Below are 27,683 nucleotides of genomic sequence, written 5' to 3' on the forward strand. Positions count from 1 at the left end.
AAGCAATGTCCTCATAGATGTGAATGTTAAGAGGACAACACACGTCTTTGGGCCTTGACACATCAAGCCAGTAGTTGCCCACCAGGCGTCTGTGGGCTGTCATTGATTGTCTTATGTTCATTTAGCTGATTGAACATAACACATTCACCAATCCGGGTAAATCCACACAGGCAGAGCTCTGTGAACACACATTTAGTGATACCAATCAACAATTTCACCACTTAAGGTCGTTTTTGCTTATTTTTCATCCTTTCTTGTACTTTCTCCATGAGCAAAGACCAACAGCCTGAAAACACCGGTGCACAACACAGCAAAGCAAAACATACAGAGCCAAATGCAACTTGTCTGACATCTCCTCAATTTGTATTCTGAACCGAACAAGACGATGTGCACCTCAAGACCTGCACTGGCTCGTGTGTTTCTTGCTGCGATGCTCCTTTTTTATGCATATAAACTCTTGAATAGTGATTCCCTTCCATGCAGGTGCAGAATGTACATTATGTGCATGTCAGCGGTCAGCTGGCTGGTTTATATGGACTGTTCAATTACAGCTTCGACCAGAAGAGGAGAGGCGATGCGAAGCTTTTTATCAGCGCTGTTTTGAAAAGTGAGTTTTGTCAGTAATCGCTGAGTTACTGGCAATAATACACAACCCCTGCAGACATAACGGTAATGGTTTGTACTCCTGAGCAGAAAAATCATACTAACTGCACCTTAATATGATATATAAGACTTGCACATCAATACACTTTTCCCACTGGCTGCACCGTTATTGCAATGCTAATGAAGGAAACGCTTAGTGAACAGCAGGATCATTAAACTGTGTGTGTAGAAGGAGGAACAGAGCAGAGAGGAGTCTGGTGAAGATGACGATGATGATGGTGCGTGGATGTTTTCTTGATATGAAGGCTCAACCCCTCCCCCCCCCCCCCCCCCCCAAAAAAAATAAAAGTGAAGTGAGGTATTTGCTCTGCTCAACCCAGCAAGGATGGTAAATGTGTCCCCATTCCCCCCTAATGAGAGCACACTGGCAATAATGTTACAGCCTAGAGCCAAAAAACAGAGAGGGAGAACAAGCACGGTGGGGTGTGTGTGTGTGTGTATGTGTGTGTGTGTGTGTGTGTGTGTGTGTGTGTGTGTGTGTGTGTGTGTGATTCTAGGGGAAATCAGTGGCGCCTTATAGATTGGAAAACAGGCCAGTGTGGTGAACATAAAACATTTTTTGTTCTCTTTCGCTCAAGATGTTGCTCATCGCCAGTCAGTGCCGCTGCCCGTGTCTTGAGAGAGAGAAAGGTAGAGAGCCAAAGAAAGAGACAGAGAGAGAGAGAGAAGGAGGATGATGTCGAATCCCATTTATCAAAACCTCTGGGAACAGTCTAGAAAATGTGTTCAAAACCTGTTATTTTGCACCACACTGACAAAAAGCAATGGCAATGACAGACACTGGATTCATGTGTGACACACAGAGACATCTCACACACACACACACACACACACACACACACACACACACACACACACACACACACAAACACACTGGGTCTGTTTCCGAAGCGTGCTGTCAGCATCAGTACTGCAGTTATTCATCAAAGCCTCTCCTCCCTTTCGTTTCTCCCCTCATCTTCTCCGCTCCTCTTCCTCACCATCTCTCCAGTCCCTCCTCACACACTTCATACATGACGGTGCAGAAGCCGGCCTGGTGATGAACGGAGCAGAAAATATGATATGACCACAATCCACTTGTTTTTTTTTGTTTTTGTTTTTTGAGCAATCCAATCCAGATTAGAGGTGAAAGAGGAATAGATGCTGGACTGATATACAGTAGAATCACAAGTGTGAGTGAATGCCCACGAAGCCCCAGCCCCCCTTCAAACGCCTGCTACGCCTGTCAAGCTTTCTGTTCTAGGAGAGCAGTTTACAACAGGGTCAGACTTACCATCGAAATTCTCCACAATTTTCAAATTTGTTCTGACAGATGTAGGACAAAAGCCGTCTTTGAATCTCCCTTTTGTCAGCTAAAATGACAGCTGTTGCCAGAGGATTTTTGTCAGCTAAGTTAAAGCTAGTTTCATGAGTTGATGGAGAAGACCTTCTCTGTGTGACTTGTTATATTTCCAGCGGACTCATTTTAAAATAAGAGGCTTGTAGAAGGGGTCTTTCATACATGGCATTGTACTAAAAGACTGATGTTGGCCATGCTAATATTTGCACCTTGCGTTGGATCAGATAAGCAATCATTGCATCCATTCCTTGAATTTCTGCTCTATTTTTAGCTTTGGAAAGGTTTAAAAAAAAACTCTGGATGTACAAAGAATGACTCTTGCTATAGTTAAATGCACACCGCTTCAACATGTGGAGAAATCCAAAGCTTGACAGGCCTGCTGTGCCCAGTTCAGATTAATAAAGGCTTAATGGAGGACTGAAGAGAACGAGCAAAGAGGGATTCCTGCACCGAGGGGAATCCTCAAGGGGGTTCCCTGGCAAAATGAGAGAGTTTAATTTCACAATAATTTAATTCACGAGAGTATGTCCCATTAGTGCATGAATCAGGACGGATGATTTAATAATAGGCATGGCCATTAGCTCTGCTCGTACATAACAGTTTTGCAATTTAATATGAAATGATCATCCATAACGATGTGATGTGTGTGGAGTTCAGGGACTAATCTGATCAAATGAGTCCACTGGGCCTAATGTGAGCAACACTGTACCTGAAATATGGAGTCAGCAATAGTTTCATCTGACAATGTGCCGGGGTGAAAGTGACTTTAACTCTGCTGTGCATGGACACACGTGCCCGCAGTGTCGCACTCATGCCTGAAATGTCACTGCACCTCAGCCAGCAGCACCTCCTTCCTGTTAGGTAACAGAGGGGTTTGCACCCTCAGCACTGGGCACCTGTACATGTCCTTGTAGGAAGAGAGACACAGAGGGATGCTAAGAAAAGACGCTGACGTCAGAACAGCGGCCATGTACCTCCCTCTCTCTCCCGTTCACACACACACACACTTTCTATACCTCTCTCCCCGTCTTTCCTCTCCTTGTGTCCCTCCTTGTGAGGACAGTCCATCAACCTGATGCCAGCGCTTCAGTCAGGACCACTTAAGGAAATAAGCTGCTGCCATCGTTCTGCTACTCTTTGATGCCACCATCAACATGATCAGGGACACTGGTGTATAACTGCTCTCTGAGAACATCCACCTGGGAATAATGCAGTATCCTTTCCATATCCCCATTAAGTGATAGGAACACACCAAACTTAATATGCTTATCCATAATAAAACTTGAGGATATCACGTGTTCAGTCATAATAGATACCTAACATTACCTCCAGAGACAGAAAGACAACTTGTGGTAGCTCTAAAGCTAATTGATTTTAGCATTTTCAGCTAAATGTGGTGACAATATGAGGGGAAGTCTACGGAAACTGACTCAAAATACCTACTGATCTACTGCTTTGATCTACTGTAGGTGAGACTTTGTACAGATGGATGCAGCGGAAGAATACAGCAGCTCATCATTCCAAAAATATAAATCCTTTTTTATAAAATCAATTCACAAATATGTAGACACTATAAAGAATTTACATTTTACATAGCATCCCAACTTTTTGGAGTTGAGGCCTTTTTGTTTATCTCAGATAAGTTTTCCCTGATGAGGACAAAGTTTTTCACTGTGCATGACCATCAGCTGATTCAGCTTGCTTGCCAAAACGTGTTAGCATGAGAAATCAAATGGTAAACTGATGCCATAGTATTGAGGTTTGTTTGGGTTTCCACCAAGGTTGCACAGCCTTGCTGGTGAGTTAGTCCATTAGGAACATGAAAGGTATTCACTCATACAAGTCGCACTGAAAACAGACGATATCAAACCTCCTGAGAAACTGTCAGCAGTGTCCTCGAGCAAGAAAATGACCCGCTTATCTGTTCCTGGAAAGTAGGCTGCTTCGGTCCCTCATGGACCCAGTGCAAAATTGTCCATTTACTGAGAATCAGCAGCACCGGTATGGTTAAAAATACATCGGTAACACAAGCCATTCAGTAATGTTTGCAGCGGCCCTCCTCCAGCTGCCTCCAGATACCTTCTCATGTCAGCTTTACAGCGACATTGGCCTTTCCAGATGACGTCTGCCAACAAACTGTTTTTGCTTTACAGTATGCTTTTGTTGTATATTTGTCATAATGTGTGTTCTATTAAGGTTGGTAATTTAGTTTTTGCTTCCAGACATTGCATTAATTGATTTTTTTTGGGCCACTATGAGCAAAGAGCTTCCTATTTACACTTCCACATACAGAGCAACATTAGTATTCAGAGTCCTACTTCTGACTGCACATGTGTTTGTACAATATTCTGTCTCCTTTTAGTTCTGTTTTGGTCTCCGCCCACCCCCGAGGCGAACATCTGTCTCTTTAGCTGCTATATGTTCCACTATGTTCACAAGCTTCACATCAAGCTGCCTGCAACAGCTACAAACGAGCTTGAGAGCGCTGAGAGCGAACCAAAACAATAAAAGTTGGTAAAACGATGAGCTGAAAGGCGCTAAGCTCCGGAGATCTGAGAGGAAGAGCAGCCATGTGATAATTCTCTGTGGGCTTGTCACTGTTACAGACACCTCTCATATTACACATTGTTATTTGACCCCTTGTTAAAATAAGTATGGGTGCAGCTTTAAGCAATTAAATAAAACACTAAAAACCTGTAGTAGTGGGAACTAATACCATCATCATACAACCTGCCCTCTTCTATCTGTCAGTGTGTATGTTTCATGAGAAGAGGTTGAACACATTTCCTCACGCTCACCTTGGACGATCACGGACTGAGCCTCCACTCTTCTTTCATTTTTTTCTGTCTGTTGTTAGCTCCTCCACGCAGGCTTCATCATTACTGACATTAGCGGCACTGCTTGCTGTTTGTGCATTTTTAATGTGCCTGCATCGCCTTGTTAAGCCATCCATCATTACAGGCCTGGAGCACAATTAACTGCACAGTCTAACAGTAGACTCATAACAATGATTGCTAAAATTACACTATTTCCTGTTGCCATTTTTTTTTTTCACTAACCTTTTTCACTTCTGTGCACTTCTTCTTATCAAGATGAAAATATTTTACAGTGTGCTGCTCACCTGCAGCAGTGCACAGTGGACAGATGAGAAAGGTGAATCGCTTCAGTCCCGTGAGATCGGCCTTAAAATTGAATTGGAGCTCCAAGGACAAGCGGGCCAAATATTCATGAATGAGAGGTGATCTGGTGATGTCAGCAGCTCTTTGGTGGAGCACTGCTTTAGGATGGCAGCGCACATGAGAGGGTGCACGTGTATGTCTGTGTATGTGTGTGTGACATTGCAGAGGCGCCACTATGCTGAGTTGAATGGGTTCAGCTGGCATCAGGGGGACTTCAGTGAGTTAATGGGCTGAAGCTCCTTTTATTATCTCTATATCACACTCTTGACACTTTTCTTTCACTTTTCCTCCTCGTCACCTATTCCAACATCGTTCCTTTTGCTGGACTTACATTCTCTGTGGAGAGCCAAGCGTCCTGTCCTTCTCTCTCCCCCCGTCTGCCTCCACTTCTCTTTTATTCAGATTTTTCCTCCAGTCTTTTTTTCCCCGCACAATTTCTACTATAATTTCTCAACTCATTTCACCCAAGAACCTCCTTCATCTTCATTTGCATGACTCAACCATAAATATTCTTCTGCCCAACACACACTCGCACAAACATACAGTGTAATTAAACTGTTCCAGGGGCAGTTTGGGGGTTAGCTGTGAGAGGAGGCGAGGAAAAAGTGAGCGATAACGGCACTTCAAAGCCGCCGCAGACTCGCTCATTCCCCTGCAGCTTCAGATGGATTAAGGCCACTTCAGGCCTGTTTGTGCCCCATCAGCTCCCCTTCACTTCCAGCACAGAAAGCTCTGTCGGCCGAATGTCTCCTGTGAAACTCTCAACATCCTATGGAAAACAACCCATCAAGCAGAATAAGTGGTCACTGAAAACTCAGGGGAAGCAATGGGAATCTTCTATAATTAGGACTATTGAAGTATGTAATATATTGATTAGTCCAATTTGAGGTTTATGTGGCTTCTTCTGTAATCCGCTCAAGTTGTATTTTCAGCTCAAAAATGACTTTGTTTGGAAGCAAATTAACCAGCAGGCTAATCTACCAAAGCAGTTATTGTTACTGTGAACATGTGACAATGAGCTAAAAGCTACATTGTTGAGACACAAAACTAACCAGAAACTTTAAGATAATGATATTTCAGGATAATGACATCTTAAATTATGTTTTTTCAAAGTTTTTCCAGAGCTTTTCACTGCACTTCCTGGTCTGTCTTACCATATGGTGTTTGATGATGACGGAGGAGATTTGTCAGTGATCATTTTCCTTTGTAAGCAGATCAGTTGCTGCATGCTGGTCAATGTCCCTTATGTTACAAAAGTTTAGTTTTTTTTTCTCCAATTCCTTTGACATCAAAACATAAGTTTTTTTCTTTGTGTGAAAAAACATTTTTCCCACAAACCTGATCTCACACTAAAATTCCAGAGCTAATATGCATTCCTACTGGGAGTACAGACTTAAATATCCAGTTTTGTAACATATTTTGTTTCGTGTCATGTGTTTTAAGTGATAAGCAGTTCATAAAACACCAGTAATGACACTGATAACTGTGAGCATGTCCACTGATAGTGGGTGAAGATGTAAGCACCATTTCAAAACAACAGAGCTAGTTGTTCTCGACTAGTGCCGCCAATATTGCCATTAATGTGTACATTTGTTCAACGATATCAAATAAAACCCTGATGTTTCACTGTTATGATGATATAATTAATAATTCTATGACATCTGTTAGGCCATCTGGTCATTTTCCGGCTTATCACAAAGTTATTCACTAAAATACATACACACAACAACAAAAAGTCATCATTAATGAGATACTTGCAATTCTCCTGTGTACAAACTACAATAGGTGGATGATTAGAATCTGAACTGGAGACGACTGCAAAGACATCAAAAGCTCAAAAGCTCTCCATTATAACAGGCCCACAATGACCTACTGCATTGTTTGGAATTTGGTTTGTTAAAGTGACTGATTACAGCTGACACAGTGCAGGAATAATTGATAGAATAATTGAGTGAGTTTGTGTGGAGGTCAAACAGCAGTCTTCCTCACCTCTTCAGTAGTTTATAAAGTGTTCCTCAGATTTCCGAACGCCCCCATTAAATCTGCATATGCTCTCTCATCATTGCCCCAAATACATTAACCTCTAAAGGAAGTTCTCCAAAACATATAAATCTCTCACCATCATGGCCCATGGAAATAACAGATGAGACCAACAATAGGTGAAAAGACAAAGTCATTTTTGCATGCTGGAACCGCTGAAACTAGAGGTCACTGGAGGAGATTCTGCTCATCTGAACCTGAGCTGAGTGATAAAACTGTCAGTGGCGGAGCAAAGAGGTATGACTGTTGTCGTCTGGAATTGTTCTCATAACCTTCAGCGAAGACAGTGAAGAGCAAAGAGGAGGCGAGGAAGAGAGTGGCACCTCTGCCTCTTCTCATTGAAATGAAAGGGACATTAAGAGGCTTCTGTTAGGAATGTTAATCATGTATCGATCTGCGTAATCTATGGCCAACTCTTGTCCCTGGGTTCCTATGTGTGGGCAGTGAACGTCATTCTTCCACACTGCAGGGCGAACAGTGGCCCTATTTTGTCCTTAATAAGGTACACATGTAATGTAGGACCCCTGCGTCCTCTTTATTGACTGGACATATTGCTTCTATCTCCTTTTAATAAACCATATAGGACAAAGGACACACATTTTCCTGTTTGAATGGGGTATAAAACTTCATTTTATCAACCATTTGGGACCCAGAGGTCATACTCCAAATATGACTCCTGCATTCTACTCATAGACCACATTCAGCACTGATTTCCTGCTCATGGTGGGTACACTGTTGTTTTTTCTTCATAGAGCAGATATTTCATGTTTTATGGAGCAGATATAGGGCCACTGATTCATGCATATACGTCAGGAATCCTGTTGTTACATCGCAGACTCAAAGAAAGCGTCTTCTGATTGAATACGTTGATCAAGGCCAGACAGAATGTGCTGCTGCACCATCATCCCTCCTTGCGAATAAGACGCCAAACGCATGTTCTTTTGTACTTTTACAGCACAGCAAAGTTTAGGGGAACGTGGTTTGGTTTGACATGACGTTGTCATTAAGGGTGAGGATGACGAGTAAACAGATCCTCATGTGTAAAAGCAGGGCCGTGTCCTCTTCAATGCCACAACTATCATGAGAAATCTGAGGACTTACAGAAAAGTTTCTCCTGAAGCTTACTTCACTCTCAGCACATCCTCACAATATGGAGGCTGCAACTAGAGAATGGTGCTTTATTTCATCAATAGTTGACTGCAAAATTTGCCAAAATGCATGTCAAACAATATCAATCTATCAAACTAATCATATTAACGCGCTTGCTGTATATTACAAGTATATTGACAATATGCAACTGACGTGATGATGTTACTTTGAAGGTCTGGCCAATACTTCTTTGTGTGTGTGTGTGTGTGTGTGTGTGTGTGTGTGTGTGTGTGTGTGTGTGTGCGTGCGTGCGTGCGTGCGTGCGTGTGTGTGCATGTGTGTGGCGTGTTTTCCTTATGTTGTAGGGGCAGCTGTTTACACAGTCACATTCATTACAGGGACAAAGCACAAGCTCCCATCAGGTAAATCACCAATTTTTTGGTGAAGACTTGGGTTATGCTGAGGGTAAGTCTCCAGGAAATGAATGCAAGTCTATGCACTGTCCTCTGAAGTGATGGAAACGCGGCTGTGTGTGCGCGCGTGTGTGTGTGCGTGAGAGAGAGAGAGAGAGGGAGAGGGAGAGAGAGAGGCAGAGTCATTAGCTGTGGCGGCACGTTGCACTCTGCAGCACTTGCGCACGTCTTTACGCTCCGCTCACTTCCCCGCGTAGTAAAGCCTCTCCACGCCGCCGCTCCGTCACCAGTCTGCTGGACTGCCGCTGGTTGGAGGGCCGTGGCCGAGGCTCCACCGGCACCGACACAACGAACACGGTATTGAACAGCACCCCCCCCCCTCCCCTCCCCTTCTCTTACCCCTCCTCCTCTGGCTGCTGTTGCGCGTCTGCTGCAGCGTCCAAGTTCAGGTGAGCGTCGTCGCCGGCACAACAAGTCCTCTCTCCGGTACCGGCCGGGATGCTTGCTCCATCCCGTTAAATGGGATGTTATAAATGGGCCGCGCAGGATGTGAAGCCTCGCTAGAAGAAGCAGGAGGATGGCTAAACCAGGCTTGTCTGCGGCGGCGGTGCTGCTGCTCCTGCTGGGCTGCCTGTCGGTGTCCTCCGTTAATGCCGGTGAGTTTTACCACAGGTTGATGGGCGATCATCACGCGTAAATCCTGGCTGATCAAACGACACATGCTGCTGTGGAGCGTTAGTATGTTATCGGTCCAGAGCTGTCTGATATGATGCTTGCAGTGCATTGTGGAGTGGAGCGGATTCCTCTGGAAAAGCACCTGGCGTGACACATTGTTATGGATGTGTCAGCATCCACATTTGCATCAGCTAGGTAAAAACACTCATCTGTAAAAGCCAAAAATGGCTCACACAAGTTAGTCTCCTATCGTATAAACACTGAGGATAACATAGTGCTTTATAAGATAAGTTTTTCTTTTGGGGTTTGAGTATGTTTCTGGAAATAAGTGTCATTTTGACGAAAGATCGTCTTTGTTGTGTTCATGATTGATTGAAAGTTCATGATTGATTGATTCAGGGAGAAATATGCAAACAACATGTGCACCTGATTTAGGAAAATAAGCTTTTAAAACTCCTCCTAACACTAGATAAGTGTCAATGAAATGGTTACTTGATCAATCAATTAGTCAATCGTTAGAAAATTAATCTGCAGTAGTCGTGATAATGGATGAAACCCCTTTGAGTCATTTTTAAAGAAATAAAAAAAACCAAACATTTGCTGCTTCCAGCTTCATAATTGTGAGGATTTGCTACATTTTCTATGTCTTATATGATAATAAGATAAATATCTTTGGATTTTGGACTGTTGGTTGGACAAAACAAGACATTTGAAAACATCACCTTGGTCTTTGTGGGCATTTTTCCCATTTTCTGACATTTCATGGACTAGCAGATATCTCAATCAATCAAAGTAACAATTTCTAGATCACTTGTAATCAATAAGGATTGTTCCAACCCTAAAGTGTGTTCCCTCCTCTGAAACATTTCAGCTTCAATATCCATCAGTGTCCTGAAGAGATATGAAACAGTATTATATGGCATAAGGAGGAGGAGGTATTCCTATTCAACGCCCTCCATACAGCATAGATATAATCATCATACTGTATATCATGCATGTTGCATATCGTCCCTCATCTATCTTTCATGGTATTGCATATTTTTAACCTGCAGCGGCTTATATTCAAGAAGAACATTCATCTCAAGCGTAAGATCTTGGTTACATTGCGCCCAAATGATAAGCTGAGAGATGACAGACAGTCCTTTTGAAAAGCCGAAATCTTGGCGATAAGATCATGTGGGATTTATCTCAGCCTCCGGAGATTTGATATTTGGCTTCCTGAGGCTGGAGATGAATGTAGTTTTAAGAGGGGCTTTTTGTGATTCCGCAGCCAGCCTTTTAGCTCTCTGGCAGCAAACGGCTTAAGAATGGATGTGAATCCTTCTCTGCTATTGTGTTGTTTCTTTGTGTGAGTGCTGGAAGATAAACAGTGGGAAAACAGCTAGTCAAACAGGGAGTCATAGCAATGCATCACACACGGACTTGAGCACACACCAGCTACTCTGCATCAACAAACACACACAGAGCCTGTAGGAGCCACGGACAGAGTTTGGCCCTCACCAAAAAAAAAAAATACTGTGTAACACTCCAGCTTTCTCTGCTGTGCTGGGGTGATTGTGTTCACACAGAGAGACACAGAGTACATTCTTCTTCCTGTAATACCATTATTTGACTCTTCCAACAAGTCAGAGGCCGGCTGTTCAATATTTGCAGAGGTGTGAGACAATGTGACAATCCCATTAGCAAAAAGTGACAGACTGCAGTTACTGCTCGTGATCTGGAGTGTAAACAGAGAGGAAGAGAGAGTAGCGTGGATCTCTCTCACACACACACACACACACACTTTAAATGGAGTTCAGAAGGTAACGCCTGGACGTTGGAGCACAGAATAGCAAAGACTTAAAGCAAGGCTGTGTCCCTTTTGAATGACGTGATAGCTGTTGTCCTTGTACAGATATGAAGCAGCAATCATAAGCAATGAAATGCAGCCTTGCTCAAGGATTTTTAAGGCTACAGCCTCTCTCGATCTCGTCTGAGCAGTCGTCAGTCAGTGTTAGCAAACTTTAAATAGATGTTTCTGTGCATCTGATAGGCCAGGCTAATGTGTGCAAAAGCATATCACATGACAATTCACGTATGCTGTGTGTGAGCATGCTGGTGTTTGGTGTCTGCCTCTAGTCCATGAAGGCAGTAGGAGCATGATATAAGGATAATAATAATAATAATAATGCAGAATTTGGCTGCTAGCATAGATAACGAGGCCAGCAACACCTGTAATTCATCATCCATGTTGAATTAACTGCTGGTAATCAGGGTTCATAGGTATGTACAGCCTGATGTCATGCCACGTGATAGGGGTGTGACAAATCAGGGGAGGACACGCTGTGACTGATAAGACAAGGGTGTCTGCGTCATCGTTTCCAAAGGTCTCAACCTAATCCTGGAGTTTTCAAACTGAAACGTCTTAGTGTGGATGCAGAGATGTGGTCATTCGAACTTGAACCTTAGAAAGCTGAAGGACTTGTTAGCAAACAGTTGCCTTATTACACGTTCAGCAGATACAGAGCGACATTAACATTCATTTGGAGTCGTCTCTCTGCCCAGTACTCACTCTCCTTCTGCCTCTGTTTTGCTCTCCAACATCTCCTGAGGAAAATATCTGACTCTTTAGCTGCTAAATGCTCTCCTACATTCACCAGCTTGTCACTCAGTTCGTCTGTCTTCTGTTTGGTGCCTGGCAGTACAGCATACAGTATAGCAACAGTGTGCTGAAAGACACTAAAATGCTCCAGAGAGCTGAGGTTAACGCAGAGTTGGTGATAATTATCTGTGGTTATCAGTAGTCATGGGATCCATTGCTGATATAAAACTATTGATTTCACCTTCTGTAAGACATGAATCTCACCTGCAGGTGAAGGTAAAACTGGAGGAAGCGTGTGATCTGTGTGGTGCAGCATTTACAAAGAAACACTTTATTGTGGAAGGGCATGGAAATTATACATTTAATTTCCCAGAATGTCCCTGGTGGAATAATTTAGGGAGGAAAAAAGCAATTCTAATGAACTGGAATTGTTATATGTGCTTGTGCATTGAGAGTATTTATAGCACAGAATAGAATAAATGCACAGTTCAATGCTAATCCTGTGTGTGTGTGTGCCTGTGTGTGCCTGTGTGTGTGTGTATATGTGTGCGTGTGTGTGTGTGTGTGTGCCTGTGTGTGTGTGTGTGCCTGTGTGTGTGCATGCGTTCTAGTACAATGTCAAGGTCTGACTCTGACGTTGCTTTTACAAGTCAGGCTCATGGGAAATATAGCCTTGACTCTGATCATAGAAGACCTTGAGTTGGTCTCTGCTCACACGCACACACACACACACACACACACACACACACCGTACTACCGTGTTTTTTTCTCCACTCTGCGCTCCTGTTACAGTTAAGAAAGGAAGAAAGTTGAGCAAGACCACAATTTAATCCATGATAGTTCATCTCCTGATTAACAAACATTGCACTGAATTCTGGGATGTGAGTTTTCTTTAGCTCAAACAGTAAAATCAATTGGCAGCATGAGAGGAAATACATCCCCATGAGTCACACTTTAATGAGATGTGTGTGGGAGAAGAAGAGAAGAAGGTAAAGATGGGAAAATGTGTGTGTGAGAGAGAAACAGCAAGAAGAAGACAGATGAGAAAAAGAGGCTTTTCTGGGGAAACACCAAGAGATCCGTGCATGGTTAATTAGACCTGCTATTGATGAAAGCAGAAAGATTAATTTGTAGGTGGAGAAGAGGAGATTTTAGGGAAGGTGAGGCGAGAGAGCAAGAGACGAATGAGTCAAAGAGAGAGAGAGAGAGCGAGCGATGGACAGGGGAAGATGTGTGTGTTCAGGTCTACATTATAGCATCTATTCTATGTATTCCAAGGTGTAACGACAGAATATTCATGACCTGTCTCTTCTCATTTGTTTCCTGTGGCCATGCTGAATGTGCATGTGTGTCAGACACCCTGCTGTCAGCTCCGCTCAATGTGACCATCAGAGAGATCGAGGTCAACTCCGCCGTGGTCACATGGGAAATCTTGGAGGGGGACCCCGTCATTGGATTTGCCATCACCCAACAGGTACCGCTTTGTGTCTCGGGAGAAAGCGAGAACTTTGGACATAGTTTAGATCGGAGTTGTTCAAACCATGAGGAGAGAGAGACGTGGAGCTGAAAAGGGACGGGTGCAGGCCAGTGTGTAGCATCAGCAGCAGCTGTGGCTGTGACACACCGCTCATGGAGGATATTAAAGTACTTTAAAACCCTTAACATCTGAATGCTGCATTTAGCTTGAAAAATTACACTCCTGCTCTGAGTCATAACTGAACACACAGATGTGATACATATACATAGATATGTATTTTTATACATTCAGTGTGACTCACACTTTCTGACAATATATTTTTTTCTACATTCAGTACAAATAAATGACCATAAATCTGCATAGAAATCACAGAGATGAGATGCTACAGAACTTGCCTGAGAGTTATCACATTTTAAGGTTTTCTTCAGTATCAAAGTAATCCAATGATAGTTGTTTGCACAACCATACATTCAATGCAAAAAAGGACCTGCTAATAGATGATTCAGCGTATAACTAGTGGTGCCAAAATGTAAACAAATGCGGGTTTCCTGTGTCCATCTCTCAAAGTGTTAATGGGAACCGTTCTTCCAAAACGTAAAGCATCATTATCCACAAATATAAATAAGACAAAGAATAATAATAGGAGTGACAAAATCCATTAAGTCCTTAACTGTTTTGTCTATTAAAGTCAAATTTTTGCCACCAAACTATTGCAGATTGTTGTCAGATGTACGTTTAGTCTGTGTGCTGTATGAATAGGCTGAGAAATTCCCTTTTTTAATTGCCCGGTAAATAAAAAAGCCTCTAAGGAGACTGACTCTTGATCTACAGTAGCAGGAACCAATTGACCTGAGCAAGCAGTCCTTGCTGGATAATAATATACATTTCAAGAAGAGCGTACGTGACCAGAGAAACACTCTGTTTCTTTAAGCTTAATTACACTGCAGGAAATCTCCCCAGAGGCTTTATTTCAGCTTTTTCCCAGTTGTTAACCAAGAGATTCGTGTACCATATCAGCCCTAAATCGATTCGAATTTGTTGAATTTTCACAAGAGACTGTTAGCAGGGAAATCTAACTTTGCCACCAGAAATCTGCATTTGATAAACTATCCATCCATTTTGCAAACAAGTAGGAAACTCTTCCATTGCGGAGCAGAGTGAAGCCGAACCAGGGTTTTGATTGTGACTTTGTGCCAATATTATCTGAAAATGTCAACATTTTCATGTCAAAGAAATTACAGGTAGTAGGTGTTCTCCCCAGAAGTTTGCTCTTGGCATGTTGGAAACACTTCAAACACATCAAGAGTCAAAATCCACTCTAAGCTTACAAAACATCAGAGGATGGCCTGATGCATCAGTTTAACCCTGGCCTGTGACTTCTCTGCTGAAGTGGTGCCAAAGAAAAGAGAATTTCCCTGCAGGGATCAATAAAGTATCATGTTACATCGAGCCTCCTGGCCTCTGCTCCTCTGTTCCTCACTCATCTGCAGAAGAAGGATGTACGCATGCTGAGGTTCATCCAGGAAGTGAACACCACCACGCGCTCCTGTGCATTGTGGGATCTGGATGAGGACACGGAGTACATCGTTCACGTTCAGAGCATCAGCATGGGAGGCAGCAGCCCCCCCAGTGAGCCCGTTCTCTTCAGAACACCCAAAGAGTCAGAGAAGATGGCGTCCAAGAGTCCAGGTGAGGGTGATAACACTGTGTTCAGCTTTTATTTGGTGTCTGGGAATATCATGTATACACAAAATCCACAGAAATCTGGGTGTAAAATGAAGTTTAAAAATACAATTCACAGCACTCTCTGGTTTTTTACTTACTGAAAGGGACACCGGCGCTTAATATGCTGCTCATTTGTCCCCAACTCTATCTTCACATACCGTTCCTGGAAGCTCAGTAATGGAAACTGCTGTGATCAGTGTCCTCTCGCTTCCATGGGGACATAGAATCAGTGCAAAAGCAGGGCTGCACAAAAATGCTAAATTAATTGAGAATATTACAATATAAATCACACTTAATCCCATTTTATTTTTGTGAGGTAAAAATCCTCTTCATGTAGGATCTTAATTATTTTTCATAATCTGAGCATGGCGTGCAGAGTGACTCTTTGCGGGCGAAGACAGTCAATTAAGGGAACTTGGGATCCTAGCACCCTTTGTGCATCTTAACAATATAATACAAGTTTCAGTTTCAGTTTTGACCCTCCAAAGGAAAAAGTGTGGGCACCCCTGCCTTAAAGGACCAGTGTGTGGGATTTAATGGCATCATGAGATTGCAGATTCCATTCAACTGAATAGCCTTTGTTTCACCCCTCCCTTTCCAAGGCTTTAGGAGAACCCACAGTGGCCATGAAACTCGCCAAAGGTTCTCTCTGGAGCCAGTGTTTAGTTTGTCCATTCTGGGCAACATGGCATACTGCTTGGAAGAGGACCCGCTTCCTCTGTAGATTAAGGAGCTCATTCTACCCATTCTTATTTTCAGGTGATTATACACTAATGAAAGCATAGTTTTGAATATTATATTACATTTCTATCAATTGATCCCTATAAATCGTACAACCTGGACCTTAAAGGTGATGCATTCCTTTGCAAAACCTCTTGCATTTTTTAGTGAAAAGTGTCAATAGACAAAAACGACGGTGAGCAGAGTGACAGTGTGAGTTTTCGCATCTGCACAGCACATACTGCAAACACACACACACACACACACACGCACACAGGTAGGTAGACGATTAAAATTCTATACATGCAAGAGCTTCTCTGTCTTTCTCATGCATGCAAATCTACATGCACAAATTCACTCATCCATCTGCACATGCAGGTACATGCACGTGTTTTAATCGCAGCCTTTAACCAGAGGCAGGAACACAGCAGAGTACTAATGTTCTGTTTGAGGGCAAAGAAAATGGTTATTTGACAACTCAATATAAATAAAGCACAGTAATTGCTGCCTTTGTGAGAGCCCCTCCCCACCTCCCATACAATGTATTGTTCTAATTCTCAAATGCAGAGGCTGCTGTTATCTGGAGCAGCTTGCAGTACTTCCAATTTTATCATGTCCGACCCAGTTACAGTGCCGAGAGCAGCTGCTTCTGAGGGACACAGCAAATGCTAAATGCTCATCAGCAGCAAGGCGGCAAGATGATAAGAGAGGAAAGGGGGACATTAGGGAGCAGTGCATTCTCTAGAAACACCCCCGTGTGGGAGCTTGGCGAGGTCCCTGTGAGGAGAAAAGAGTTCAAATGTGATATACGCTGTAAAACTGTTTGCATTTAGTCTCTTCTGCAGCTGTTATGCAACATTCCAGGCAAAGCTTTTCTAGTGAATGGCTTTCCATTCTCCACAGCACACATGCAGTTTACAATGATAATGGCGCCATTAGATTAAAATTCTGAGCCATGTTTGAAACAATTGGTCTTTCATTTCAGTCTTTCGAGTTTCGTTGGCAGGACTTGCTGGAGTGTAAACTTCCCTAGATCAAAAAAAAAGAGCATATTTGGCATATTTGGATACTAGTTACTTCTAGCTAGTTAGCCTAATATGCTAAGCGTTGCAGCTTTCATCAGAACAGACAAACACACAGTTTAATCCATTCCTTATGCTTTTGCTCTTGTGTTTTGATGAGGAAATGGGTTGGATTAATTAAACATGGGTTGGCGTTGCTGTAATAACTCATCAGATGATGAAAAAACAGCTGCAGCTTCACAAATGGCATCAATAGAAAAAAAAGTGACAATACACAGTTTGGCACTAAATTTGGAGACATTTCATTAAAAAAAATTCTCAAAACAAGTTCAATTATTTGAGAAAAAGCAAAAATAGTTCTTTGTCTTCAGTGTGTGTTAAGAAAAATAAGATCTTAAAACTCAGTACTCAACAGGTCTATCTGTCATGATAGCTGGCCAACATGTATGTGAGGTTATGTGAATGGGTGTTTAGTCGGAGCTCGATGTGGAGGGGCTGACTCGTGTTTGATGGGAGCGTGTATGAGTGTGTGTGTGTGTGTGTGTGTCTGTGTGTGTGTGTGTGTGTGTGCGCCTGTGTTTATGGAAGCATTCATTAGCTGTCCTGATTAAATCTCCCAGCCATTACTGCTCTCCTCCCCTTCTAAGCAGGTATTAATCAGCCTGACACCACTTAGTATCTGCAGGCGCAATGCAACACAACACACAACCTGCCCGTGTTTCTGTCTGCTTATCTTTCTTTATATCTCCTTGCATCTCTGTCTGTATCTGTCTTAAGCTAACAGCCTAATAGTGCATAAATCCTGAAGGCACTGAAGTTTGCATAATGTCATGAAATCTTTGGTGGCTGCTGTAAAGGTATCATGTTTTAATGTTGGTTATTACATTATACAAGGAGCTGCAAAATCTGCAGTTTTGCAAATCAATCTTTTACAGCAGTAGAACATCACACATCCTCCTACCTGTCGGAGCTGTTTCACCTTTAATTTATCTCTAACAGTGGTGCAGCAGCAGCCTGCTGCACAGTTACACACATTTCCCCTGTACAACCACACTATCCTGGTCCTCCCAGTTCAGCTGCAGTAGTCTTTGTTTTCTAAGCAAAAGCTTTGAGTCATGAATGGTGGGAGCATGTAGGCCTACACATGTGAATGAGACTTACTGAAATGCTAGTTTTTTAATGGAGTTTGGTTGTATGTTTTCTGGATAGAACAAAGAGTTCTAATCATACCATACTGTATAGACAGTATAGTGGTAGACCTCATGCACTGGTGCTTGTTGTAGACTTAAACTAGACTACCAAACACAACCCATTTATTATAAACATATTATCAAAGATACACAGAGAGATGTGGACCTCAGCTTCCAGCTTCATGTCATACCCAAAACAAACTTAATATGTTCGGAGAACTGTCCATCGGAGGTCTGCCCTCGCAACAGAAACATTTAATCTATTATTACCAACTTTATAAGAGTGTACCTCCCCGCTGTCAAGCCTGAGGCCTCTGCTTCAGCTCAGAGGGATCACCATGGCAACAAGAGACCTGAGAGCAAGCCGGACCACAGAAGCGGCGTCTTCCTCAACTCGTTCAGACACTGAAGCAGGATGGTGACTACGCTCAGGAAAACTCAACCTTGCCTGTGGAGAGCCAAAGTCATGGCGTCACGGCCAGCGTAGCATCTGTTCAACTGGCTCCTGTAACTCAGTTCAGGCTCTGCCATTCAGCATGTCTGTCATCGGCCTATCTGAGAGAATGGGTTTACTTTCCACAGTCTAAGATTAACTGACATTCACTGCAGCAGTTGCTATAAGAAATTGAAACCTTTGTTGGCTCAACAAGGTTATGTGTCAGTGGCTTGTTGGTGTTGCCCTTAAGCTGTGGCCTTGATGATGATCACATTCCTGGTGATGTATGTGAGAATTATCTGCAGTTTATTAAAAAAAATTCCCATCAAGTACGCCATCGTAATTAATGCACCATGTAGCTGTAAAAGGAGTATTTTCCTGTTGAATAAATCACACTATGGGTCTAAAAGACTTCCTCCAGACAGATAATGACAGTGATGTCACAATGTAACCTGTGCCAGGGAAATCACCGCCCGGCTGGAAGAGGGAGCCAGTTTGACCAGGGGGAACGTGGGGTAGCCTGTTTTTGGCAACAGAGAGTGAAAGGTTTTAGTCCAGGCTGTGTGCAAACCTTTAACCCGATGATTGGTGTTATGCTGCAGCTGCCAGAGTCCCATCAGCAAGAGAAACATAGTGAGTGATTGGGTTTGGATCCAGCTTTCTGTCTCTGCAGACCTCTGCTCTCACTTAGTTTTAATTACACAGACCGGAGTGGAGAATTTACACCAGGCGCCCTCACTGCTCTCCTGTCGCCCTGTTTTATTCTTTTGTCTTTCCCTACAGGGGTTCAGAGTGATGGCGGTTTCACATCTTCTCTCTGCAACAGTGAACCACAGTAGCACTCTGTTGACTGCGTGTGTGCGTGTCTCTCTCTCCAGATGAGGTGACGATGGAGGAGGTTGGTCAGGCTGCCCAGCTGAGGGCTGGAGAACTCATCATCATTGTAGTGGTGCTCATCATGTGGGCAGGTAATATTCCTCCTCAGTAAAGCACATTTGTCACTGCAGACCATAGAAAGCCACTGTCTTTGGGGCAAACAAGCTGCCTGACTGAGGTCAGACGAGAGGAACACACTGGTGGTGGTCCCATCTCTATGTGATTTCTATTTTGTGCCCTGCAGTGCTTTAGAGATTATGTGTTGCTGGCTAAAAGACCTTTTTTTATGATCAGAACATCAGATCCTGGTTTAAATTCCAAACACCCATCCAAATGGTGAACAGTGCACACTCCCATCATCATCAAACAGAAACAGCATGCTGACATCCCCATAACACAGACAGATATTTCACTAAAAAACATCAATTTCAGCTTCATAATGACAGATGAAAAGCCCTAAAATGTATCTCTGTTCATAAAAATTACTTATTTAGGGGTTGTTTTTTTTATGAAAAAATGCCTTCATATCTTGAATTGACTTATGTGTAACTCTACATGTTTGCCTTCATGTAGTGTGTGCAGATAAGCAGTCCCCGCCTCTCTCTCCACACACCCGTCCACCGCTCGCCTGCAGCTTCGGCTCATCAAACAAGCAAACCTTTGAGTAACATTTCCCGTAACTCCCTTCATCAACATCCCCTAGCCCCATATGTAGCAACACCTGGCTTCTCCTCTGATGCTCCTCGTTTCACCGTAGCTCCATCCCACAAGTTGACGGGATTGGTTCCTGTGGTATGTGGCGTATGAAACCCTGGCGGTCTGAATCCCTGTTACTGAAAGTGTCATTGGTCGACTGCAGTTCCAAGGTGGAAATACTCAGCCATGACTGCTTATTTCGCTCATAATATGTCCTGTTGTATATAAAGAAAAATCATATGGACGTGTTAACAAGGTTAAAAACTCCACTTTCATTGCAGGGGGTCTTTAAATTGGAATCAGTTAAAATGCCTTTTTTATTCCCATAAACTGAAGACACATCTGACGGCTTTTACTTTTATTTTTAACTAGCTGCAAAAACTCAGGCTCACACATTATAATAAGAATTCTTTGTCGACATATTGATGTCGACAAAGAACATCATTCATTCAACATTCACTCATTAGCCAGCTTACTCTTGCAGTTTGGATCATTTAGCCAGAAGCTGCTGCTCAGTCAGAGAAAACTTATATTCAGTTAAAAGTTTACTTTTTTTGCCAATGGACTGTGAAATCGATGAAAAGACACATTCTGTTAGCTGAATTCTTCCCATGTAAGGATACATTAATAAAGATACTCAATTCTAGGGTATGCAAGCTTCAAATAAACTGACTGTGGCCACTTGTGAAGTCACATTTCCATCATCACAACATATAATTAACTCTTCTAAAACAGTTTTAAAACTGCAAGACCATGGCTTCTTCTTATTTAAGCCTGTGTTGATTAGCTCTGTGTTGTACTTATCCTTTTGTGCATCTCAGCACTGCTTTACAGATTCATGCGGCTATAAATATTCCCTCCTAACCCACTTCACCAAGTGTAATGAGATACAAATATGGCCCAAATACTGTATATGGCATATACAGTAACAGCAAAATCTCCCTTGCCAATTACCCATGAGAGAACGAGAGGGAGAGTCAAAGAGAGTTGGGAAGAAGTCGAATCTGGAGAAGGGGAGAAAGGGAAGGCAGCATGGTGAAAAAAGGAGGGGAATTGTGTTTTTCAGCTTTTAATTGGGCCTGTGGGGCATGCTGGGGGATATCACAGTCAGATATCCCATCTTGCCCTTTGGTATTGCAGTGATCAGGCTGACATCAGCAGAGCAAGTAAGACTGAAGCTCGCTCACGCCGGATTCCCCCTGCCTTAACCCTGCGCACGCTCCTCCACCGTCATAAATTATTCCCTTTCCTCTTTCTCGTGCTCGTTCTCCGTCTCCATCTCTGCATCTATCTCCTCCGCCGCCTTTTTAATCTTCTTGACCGAAGGCAGGCTTCTCATGGCTATCTTATCAAGTGCATATCCCAGTCTGCATGTTCACCCGTTTCATGTCTCTGTTTCTTTCGCTTCAATTTGGTCGGCTTTATCGTCACATTAAAAGACAGCTTGATGAAGAGAGATAAATTACTTGAACACATCATTTCCATCTCTTATGTTTTGCTGTGTATCAGTGTTTTAAGGTGTATAGGACAAGAAACCAAATTAAAAAATTCCAATGCAGAAACCGTCAAAATTACCAAAAGAAATGTTCACTTATGGATTTTGGTCATATTACATGGGCCTCATCAGTAGATGTGGTTTGCTCAGTTGTCATAAAACTGCACATGTCCAAGCAGCATTTTCAGCATTTGAAAAGTTGAGACTGAATTTGAAAATATGGGGTAATGCAGGCAGGGTAGAGCTAAGGAGCTTCCATGTAGCCCTTTCATAATCCTTTAAGGAATAGTTTGACATTTTTGGAAAATAACTTTATCCCCGTTGTGCAAAGTAAGACGTATTAAACCCCGACCATCTCCAGTGTTGTTCCTCTGATAGCTGATTTTGACCTTTGACCTCACTATGGTGGAGAGAAAAATAAATCAAAGGAAAAAGCATTTGAAATAATTATGACGTCGATTTGTCTCGTAGGGGTGATCGCCCTGTTTTGTCGTCAGTATGACATCATCAAAGACAACGAGCCCAACAACAACAAGGACAAAGCCAAGAACTCCTCAGAGTGCAGTACTCCAGAGCACCCACAGGGGGGGCTGCTGCGCAGCAACGTCTAAGACCAGCCCTGCATAGCCTTGTGCAATAACCAACTCCTTGAACCTCAGGACAGGTGAGCAACAGAAAATCTTCACTGACTACAAGAAGCTCTCATCTTTATGTCTTTCTTCCTGCAGTCTATGTTTTATTCCTTTATTTTGTTATTATGCTTCTGCAAAAACATACGTTGCACACACAAACAAGATGCTACCAGAGTTTAGACTGACGAGCCCCTCCATGTCTTCTCCATGTCAGGTACATGCTTTAGCCTGAATATTTAGCCATGATATCATGCATGCATAACTATGAGGCATATATATAAAACCCATTTCATCGTAATAACTGAGTCAGCTGGAGACATTAATGAGTAAGTTAGAGAAACAATTTCCAGCCAAGTTAATGAGGTAGCTATCTACAGCTGATGCAATCTACCTGCAACAGTTTTGCTAATTTCTCGTCCTCGCCTAGAAATGAGAAGCGTGCTTTTGTCTGCCTCTGTCTGAAATCAAGGACCAATTATTATAAAATGACTAAGGATTTTTACTCATATGTCTGCCACCATTGTCGTTGTGTCCTTAAGTTTCTCCCCTGTTAAAATGGAAAGCTGAACAGATGTACTGTACAAGCAGTGGCTATGTGGGATGGACTTTGGCGAGTGGTCAATTAGGAATAAGAGCAACACAAAGGAAATGATAAAGTGAGACCTCAAAAACAGAAGCTTTGCCAATAACACAAAGCAAACACCATCATGACTCTTGGTTTACACAGTACCTGAACCGTTACTGCTGTTTGTCTCTCATCAAGCAGAGTAAATTTGTTTCTTCCAGACCCTGAGACCAACAGAAAGCCATTCTCAGACACCACCGTACTGAGGACCCGATAAACCATTACATAAACTCTTCTCTGCACGATGAAGAACTCTTCAAAAATAATGGACGCCAATCTGAACTTGCAGAAAGGCTGCAAACAGTCCAACAGGACACAGAAGAGGACTAAACCACATCCACTTTTGTTGTGACCAACACTGGACCGTAAGCCTACTTTGAGTGGACAGCCGCTAAAGACTCAAGATTTAAAATGGCTGTCAGTCAAAGCAAAGGGGACGTCATCTCTTCTTGACAAGAACCGCTTGATTCGTACGCTCTGGTTCATCAGTGGCATCGAATCCCAGGAGCGGCTCATCAAACATGAATGTCTGAGTGTGTTGTTTTTTTGTCGACTTCAGGTTTGTATCACTGGTCAGAGGTGGCAGAAATGTAGGTTGCCTCGCAGGAATAGCTGGTCCTTCAGGTCCAGGTATCAGTTAGCACACAACTAAACAAACTAAGCCCTGTTTTAAACCAAGGACTTTCTCTTTTTCTATGTCTCCATCCACATCCCCTCCTTTCTGTCTTTATTACAGCCCTTTGTGTACCGTAGCAGCTCATCCCTCTCCCTGTCTTTCTGTGTCGGTGTCTCTCTAATAATAACATTGCCGTTTGTGATTGTTTGAGCCCTCACAATCCCAGTCCTGAGAGTGGTATCATTTCGTTATCAGGTCAGAAATATAGCACATTGAGTCTTGTCTCCTGCCTTCCTCTCTCTCCATGTCTCTCTCTCCATCAGTTAAATGATGCATCTGTTTCCGTCCCCCTCTCTGAACTGGAGTCTTAATGGCCTTGTCAGTTCGGGGATAAAATCTGACGCATCTTTTACAGCGCCCTATATTTCCCTTATATGACTTGCATGATGCTGTGTGAATACAGCCATGAGTCAGACAAAGTTCAAGGATTGATTGGCCAGGCAGTCTCATCACAGCGACATCTCACTCAAAATCAAAAATTTTACAGCTTTGAAGTCTGGGAGTGAACTTCGGTGTCAAACTTTTAAAAGACTGCCGTGGCTGGAAAATGACTGATTTAGCTTCAAATTGAGGTTTGTTGTTCATCGCTGCATATTCAGCACCATATGCTGCCTGTGGTCTGCAGCAGGATGTGCAGGGAATAAGGATGGAGATATGCAGGGCATTATTCCTAATGAAATGTATACACTGGGCAAAGTTTGGCTGGGGTTCCTCTCTGGTTTGGCTGGAGACCAGTGGCGATGGCAGGCTGTGGAAGCACACAGATGATCCTCTCAGCTGTGTGGCTGAAGACTGTTTTGAAATGTAAACCATGTTTTTTTCAGTCCTCCTTTGGAACTATCATTAACATGCATCCAAAGTAAAAAAAATTGCATGGTGTAAACCCACTGAAGATACAGATCTGTTCGCCAGCACCATGGAGAACGTCTGCAAACTGGCAATATAATTGTCCAGACCTTCAGAGCAGACTGGCAGTCCAACAGCATAATGAATCTTTGAAAGTTTTATGTCCAAATTCATTGCAAAAGTAGTCCCCATGTTTTACTGTAGGTGGACCATCCTGTTAAAGGGTTAACTGTAATTCTCAGCCTGATCCATACAGTGTGATGCTTGCTATTGTGCCATTGTATCCTTACTTCTTTCAATGGTGCTGAAATATGGATTGAGCCAATAAGTTTGACAAAAAAAACAAATTGGCGACAGTTTTGATCATTAGTTCAGTCATTTAAACAGTCCAAGCATTCGCTGTTTGCAGCTTTAGAAGCATGAGGATGCATATAACCGTCATACCATGAACCCATTTGTGTTTATGTACTATTGCTCACATAGCATAAGCAACTTGAGTATAACAGAGATGGCATTAGTCTTTACTTTTGACATTTTAGGTCTTTATTTTGCCTTTTGACAAAAAAAAATTCATAAAAAGACCAAAATCAACAATGAATTGATCCTATTGTAATACCTGTGTAGCCAGATCTTATTCTTCAGTGCCATAGAGCTCCATTGTTGTCTAAACTACTGCAAAGACCTCAGTGAGCCACATCGCTGCACATGGTTACACCTCCCGTCATTACAATAAAAAAGGGCACTGTAGTTTATTTTGAGTCAATACCAAACATCCTGCTTTCGTAAAAAATCTCATTGCTGCACCAAATGTGTATTAATCCACAGCTGAAAATAGTCCCCAACAAATGCATTATTTACTCCTGCTTAAATAACATGTGCTAAAAACTACAGTGCCCAGCTGTTTTAGGAACTCACTGAGCTTTTAAGACAAATTAAATATTTGTGAGCCATTTTAAAAGATTTACATCCTCGGTTGGAACAAATGGGCTTAGGGCTGAGTGCCACAGACAGGTTAGGGAAGTGGGAAATTATTCAGACTTAATCATTGCTGGGTTTGGTTTTTTTTTTTTCATGGGATTTGTTGACTAAAAGAAAACATCTAAAATAACAGCAGCGTCATGATTAAATGCAGAAACAAATGGGTAGAATAATCAATGAGGAAAATCATTATTATTTGTAGCCCATAGTTCTTGAACATCCTATTATTAAAGGAGCAATCAAAGCATAGAGTAGATATTCATTCCCATTTATGTAGTTAACACCTCATCAAGGGTTTTATATGAAGGAGCAAAGGACTAAAGATAAAGCTTCATTATCTTCTTTGGGGCATCCTGTTCAATTATGATGTGCCATCCACATAATTGCAAATATATTGGACCCTAACCCCTGAATACTGACGCTCACTAGTTGAGTTCACTGAAAAGTCAGACGGGAAAATGCTGTGAAGCTAAACTCAGCCGACTTGCAGTCATATTAGAGATAATGGGTGAGTGTGTGAATGCCTTGCTGGTCGAGTTGACTGCTAATCAGCGCTAAATATACATATACACACACTGGCTGCATTTAAATACTGCCTTGCGTATTTAAATACTGCCCTGTGCTGAGAGAGACAGCCATTACTTTCTCATCTCAATCATCCTCTCCACCAGCACACTGAACCCTCACCCTGCCATCCATTTTTCACCCTCTGCCCCCTTTATCAGCCTCCCTCTTTCCTCCTCTATCTCCAGCCACCCTCATCCACCTTCATTCTCCCATTTATGACTTTCCCCTTTCTATCCCTTTGTCGCAGTGCTGCCTTTCTCATATATCACTCCACCCTTCCCCGTTTCCTCCCTTCACCAGTCTTGTCCTCACTCTTCTCCTTCCCCCCCAGCTTCCCTCTCCCCTGTTTCTCATTATATCCACTCTCAGAATCCCGTTAGCCACCTTCTCCCTCTCTGCATCAGCTCTTCTCTCTCATTCGGCCCCGGCCCGCTGCCCATCCCTCGCTCCTCTACTCATTTATCACCTTTTCGTCTCACACCGGCCTGGATGGACACTGTACCTGGTAAACAAGTCAGGAAAAAAGCACTAGAGGGAGGGGGAAGATGAAAGAATCAATGAAAAAGGCAAACTGTTAGGGAAAGTAGAGATGGGATAGGAAGGAAAAAATAAGCATTTTTTACGGTATTAATAAGCAAAAAGCTAAAGGTTGAGTTTGGGATTTTAAAAAGGCACAGGATCAGGATTAGTCAGACATAAAAAGGAGAAATAATTGACTGTTTGTTATGATTTTGTGATGGTTTCTGTTGATTTCTCCACATGTTGCAGTGTTGAGTGTCAGGACTGTAGTCCCTGATACACACCACTGCATATTCAGCATTTAATGAGTTTGGAGGTTGCAGTCTGTTTTTTAGTCTTTCCAAAGCCAAACACAAAAGCGAAGAAGTGCAAGGAATTGATTACAGAGCATGTTTATCTGCTCTACAATGAGCTGTAGAGCATGTCCAGCAAACTAGATTACTACTGATCGTCACGAGTGTCTCCTCCAAGGCCAAGAAACACATCACTAACGAGGAGATAGGCCTATTATTTCGTGAAAAATCCCTATTCATGACTAGCACATCTACTGTGCAGTATTTCCCCACTGTTATCAGCAGAGGTTAGGCTAGGATTTGTTTCTCTGTCCTTGCTTTTACGGGGGAATTGGGGAAGTTTATATCCTAGCCTAAAAGCCTTTCCTCTTGTAAAAACTAAAAGTGAAACCATACTGTCTGAAAGCACAAACAAAAAAAGAAAAGAAGAAAAAGTAAAGCTGTGTTATGCTAGATGATACAACAGTTTGATCTGACTTTTGTCCTTATCATACTTAATAATACCAGGACCTCTACGCTCTAGTCTGCTTGCAAGAACTATGTCTTCAACATGTAGCCTTTCATCAACTGGTGCGGATGCAGACATACTGAAGACATGTCCAGTTCATATTCAAGACCCTTTCATAAGGCTCTTGTTTAAAAAGGTCACCTAGTTTTAGCGTAATTAGCCTGCTAGCCACAGCTAAGAAAAAGAAAAGGCCAATTTGAAAACAAAGTGGTTAAAAATGCAGGAAAAAGGGGTAAAAGTTACAAACCACTTGAAAATCTTGCCTTTCTTAACCTCCTGTGATCTAACTCTCTCTCACCTTTTTGTAGTGATGTATAGGTGTGCTCAGGTGTGCTCCAGGACACTGACATGGCCACCCAGTGAGAGGTCAAACTTTCAACAACACAGGGCGGTGAAGTGCTGCTTCTCAGCCTGGTGTTAAGT

At 42.6% G+C, this 27,683-nt stretch overlaps 2 protein-coding genes across 2 annotated transcripts in view; both read left to right on the top strand.

The window, feature by feature from the left end:
• The window catches only part of srfbp1 (serum response factor binding protein 1), a 281,373-nt gene that overhangs the window by 218,359 nt on the left and 35,331 nt on the right, over window positions 1–27,683 (top strand). The gene's annotated exons all lie outside the window — the stretch shown is intronic.
• LOC143335463 (fibronectin type III domain-containing protein 5b-like) lies at window positions 9,009–27,161 on the top strand. The gene is made up of 6 exons (XM_076754905.1): window positions 9,009–9,379; window positions 13,335–13,453; window positions 14,947–15,145; window positions 19,428–19,517; window positions 22,088–22,280; window positions 23,035–27,161. Exons 1-5 carry the CDS (start codon window positions 9,301–9,303, stop codon window positions 22,225–22,227), a joined length of 627 nt encoding a protein of 208 aa, XP_076611020.1. The 5' UTR covers window positions 9,009–9,300; the 3' UTR covers window positions 22,228–22,280; window positions 23,035–27,161.

Source organism: Chaetodon auriga, chromosome 17 (assembly GCF_051107435.1).
Source record: "Chaetodon auriga isolate fChaAug3 chromosome 17, fChaAug3.hap1, whole genome shotgun sequence".
Classification (NCBI taxonomy): domain Eukaryota; kingdom Metazoa; phylum Chordata; class Actinopteri; order Chaetodontiformes; family Chaetodontidae; genus Chaetodon; species Chaetodon auriga.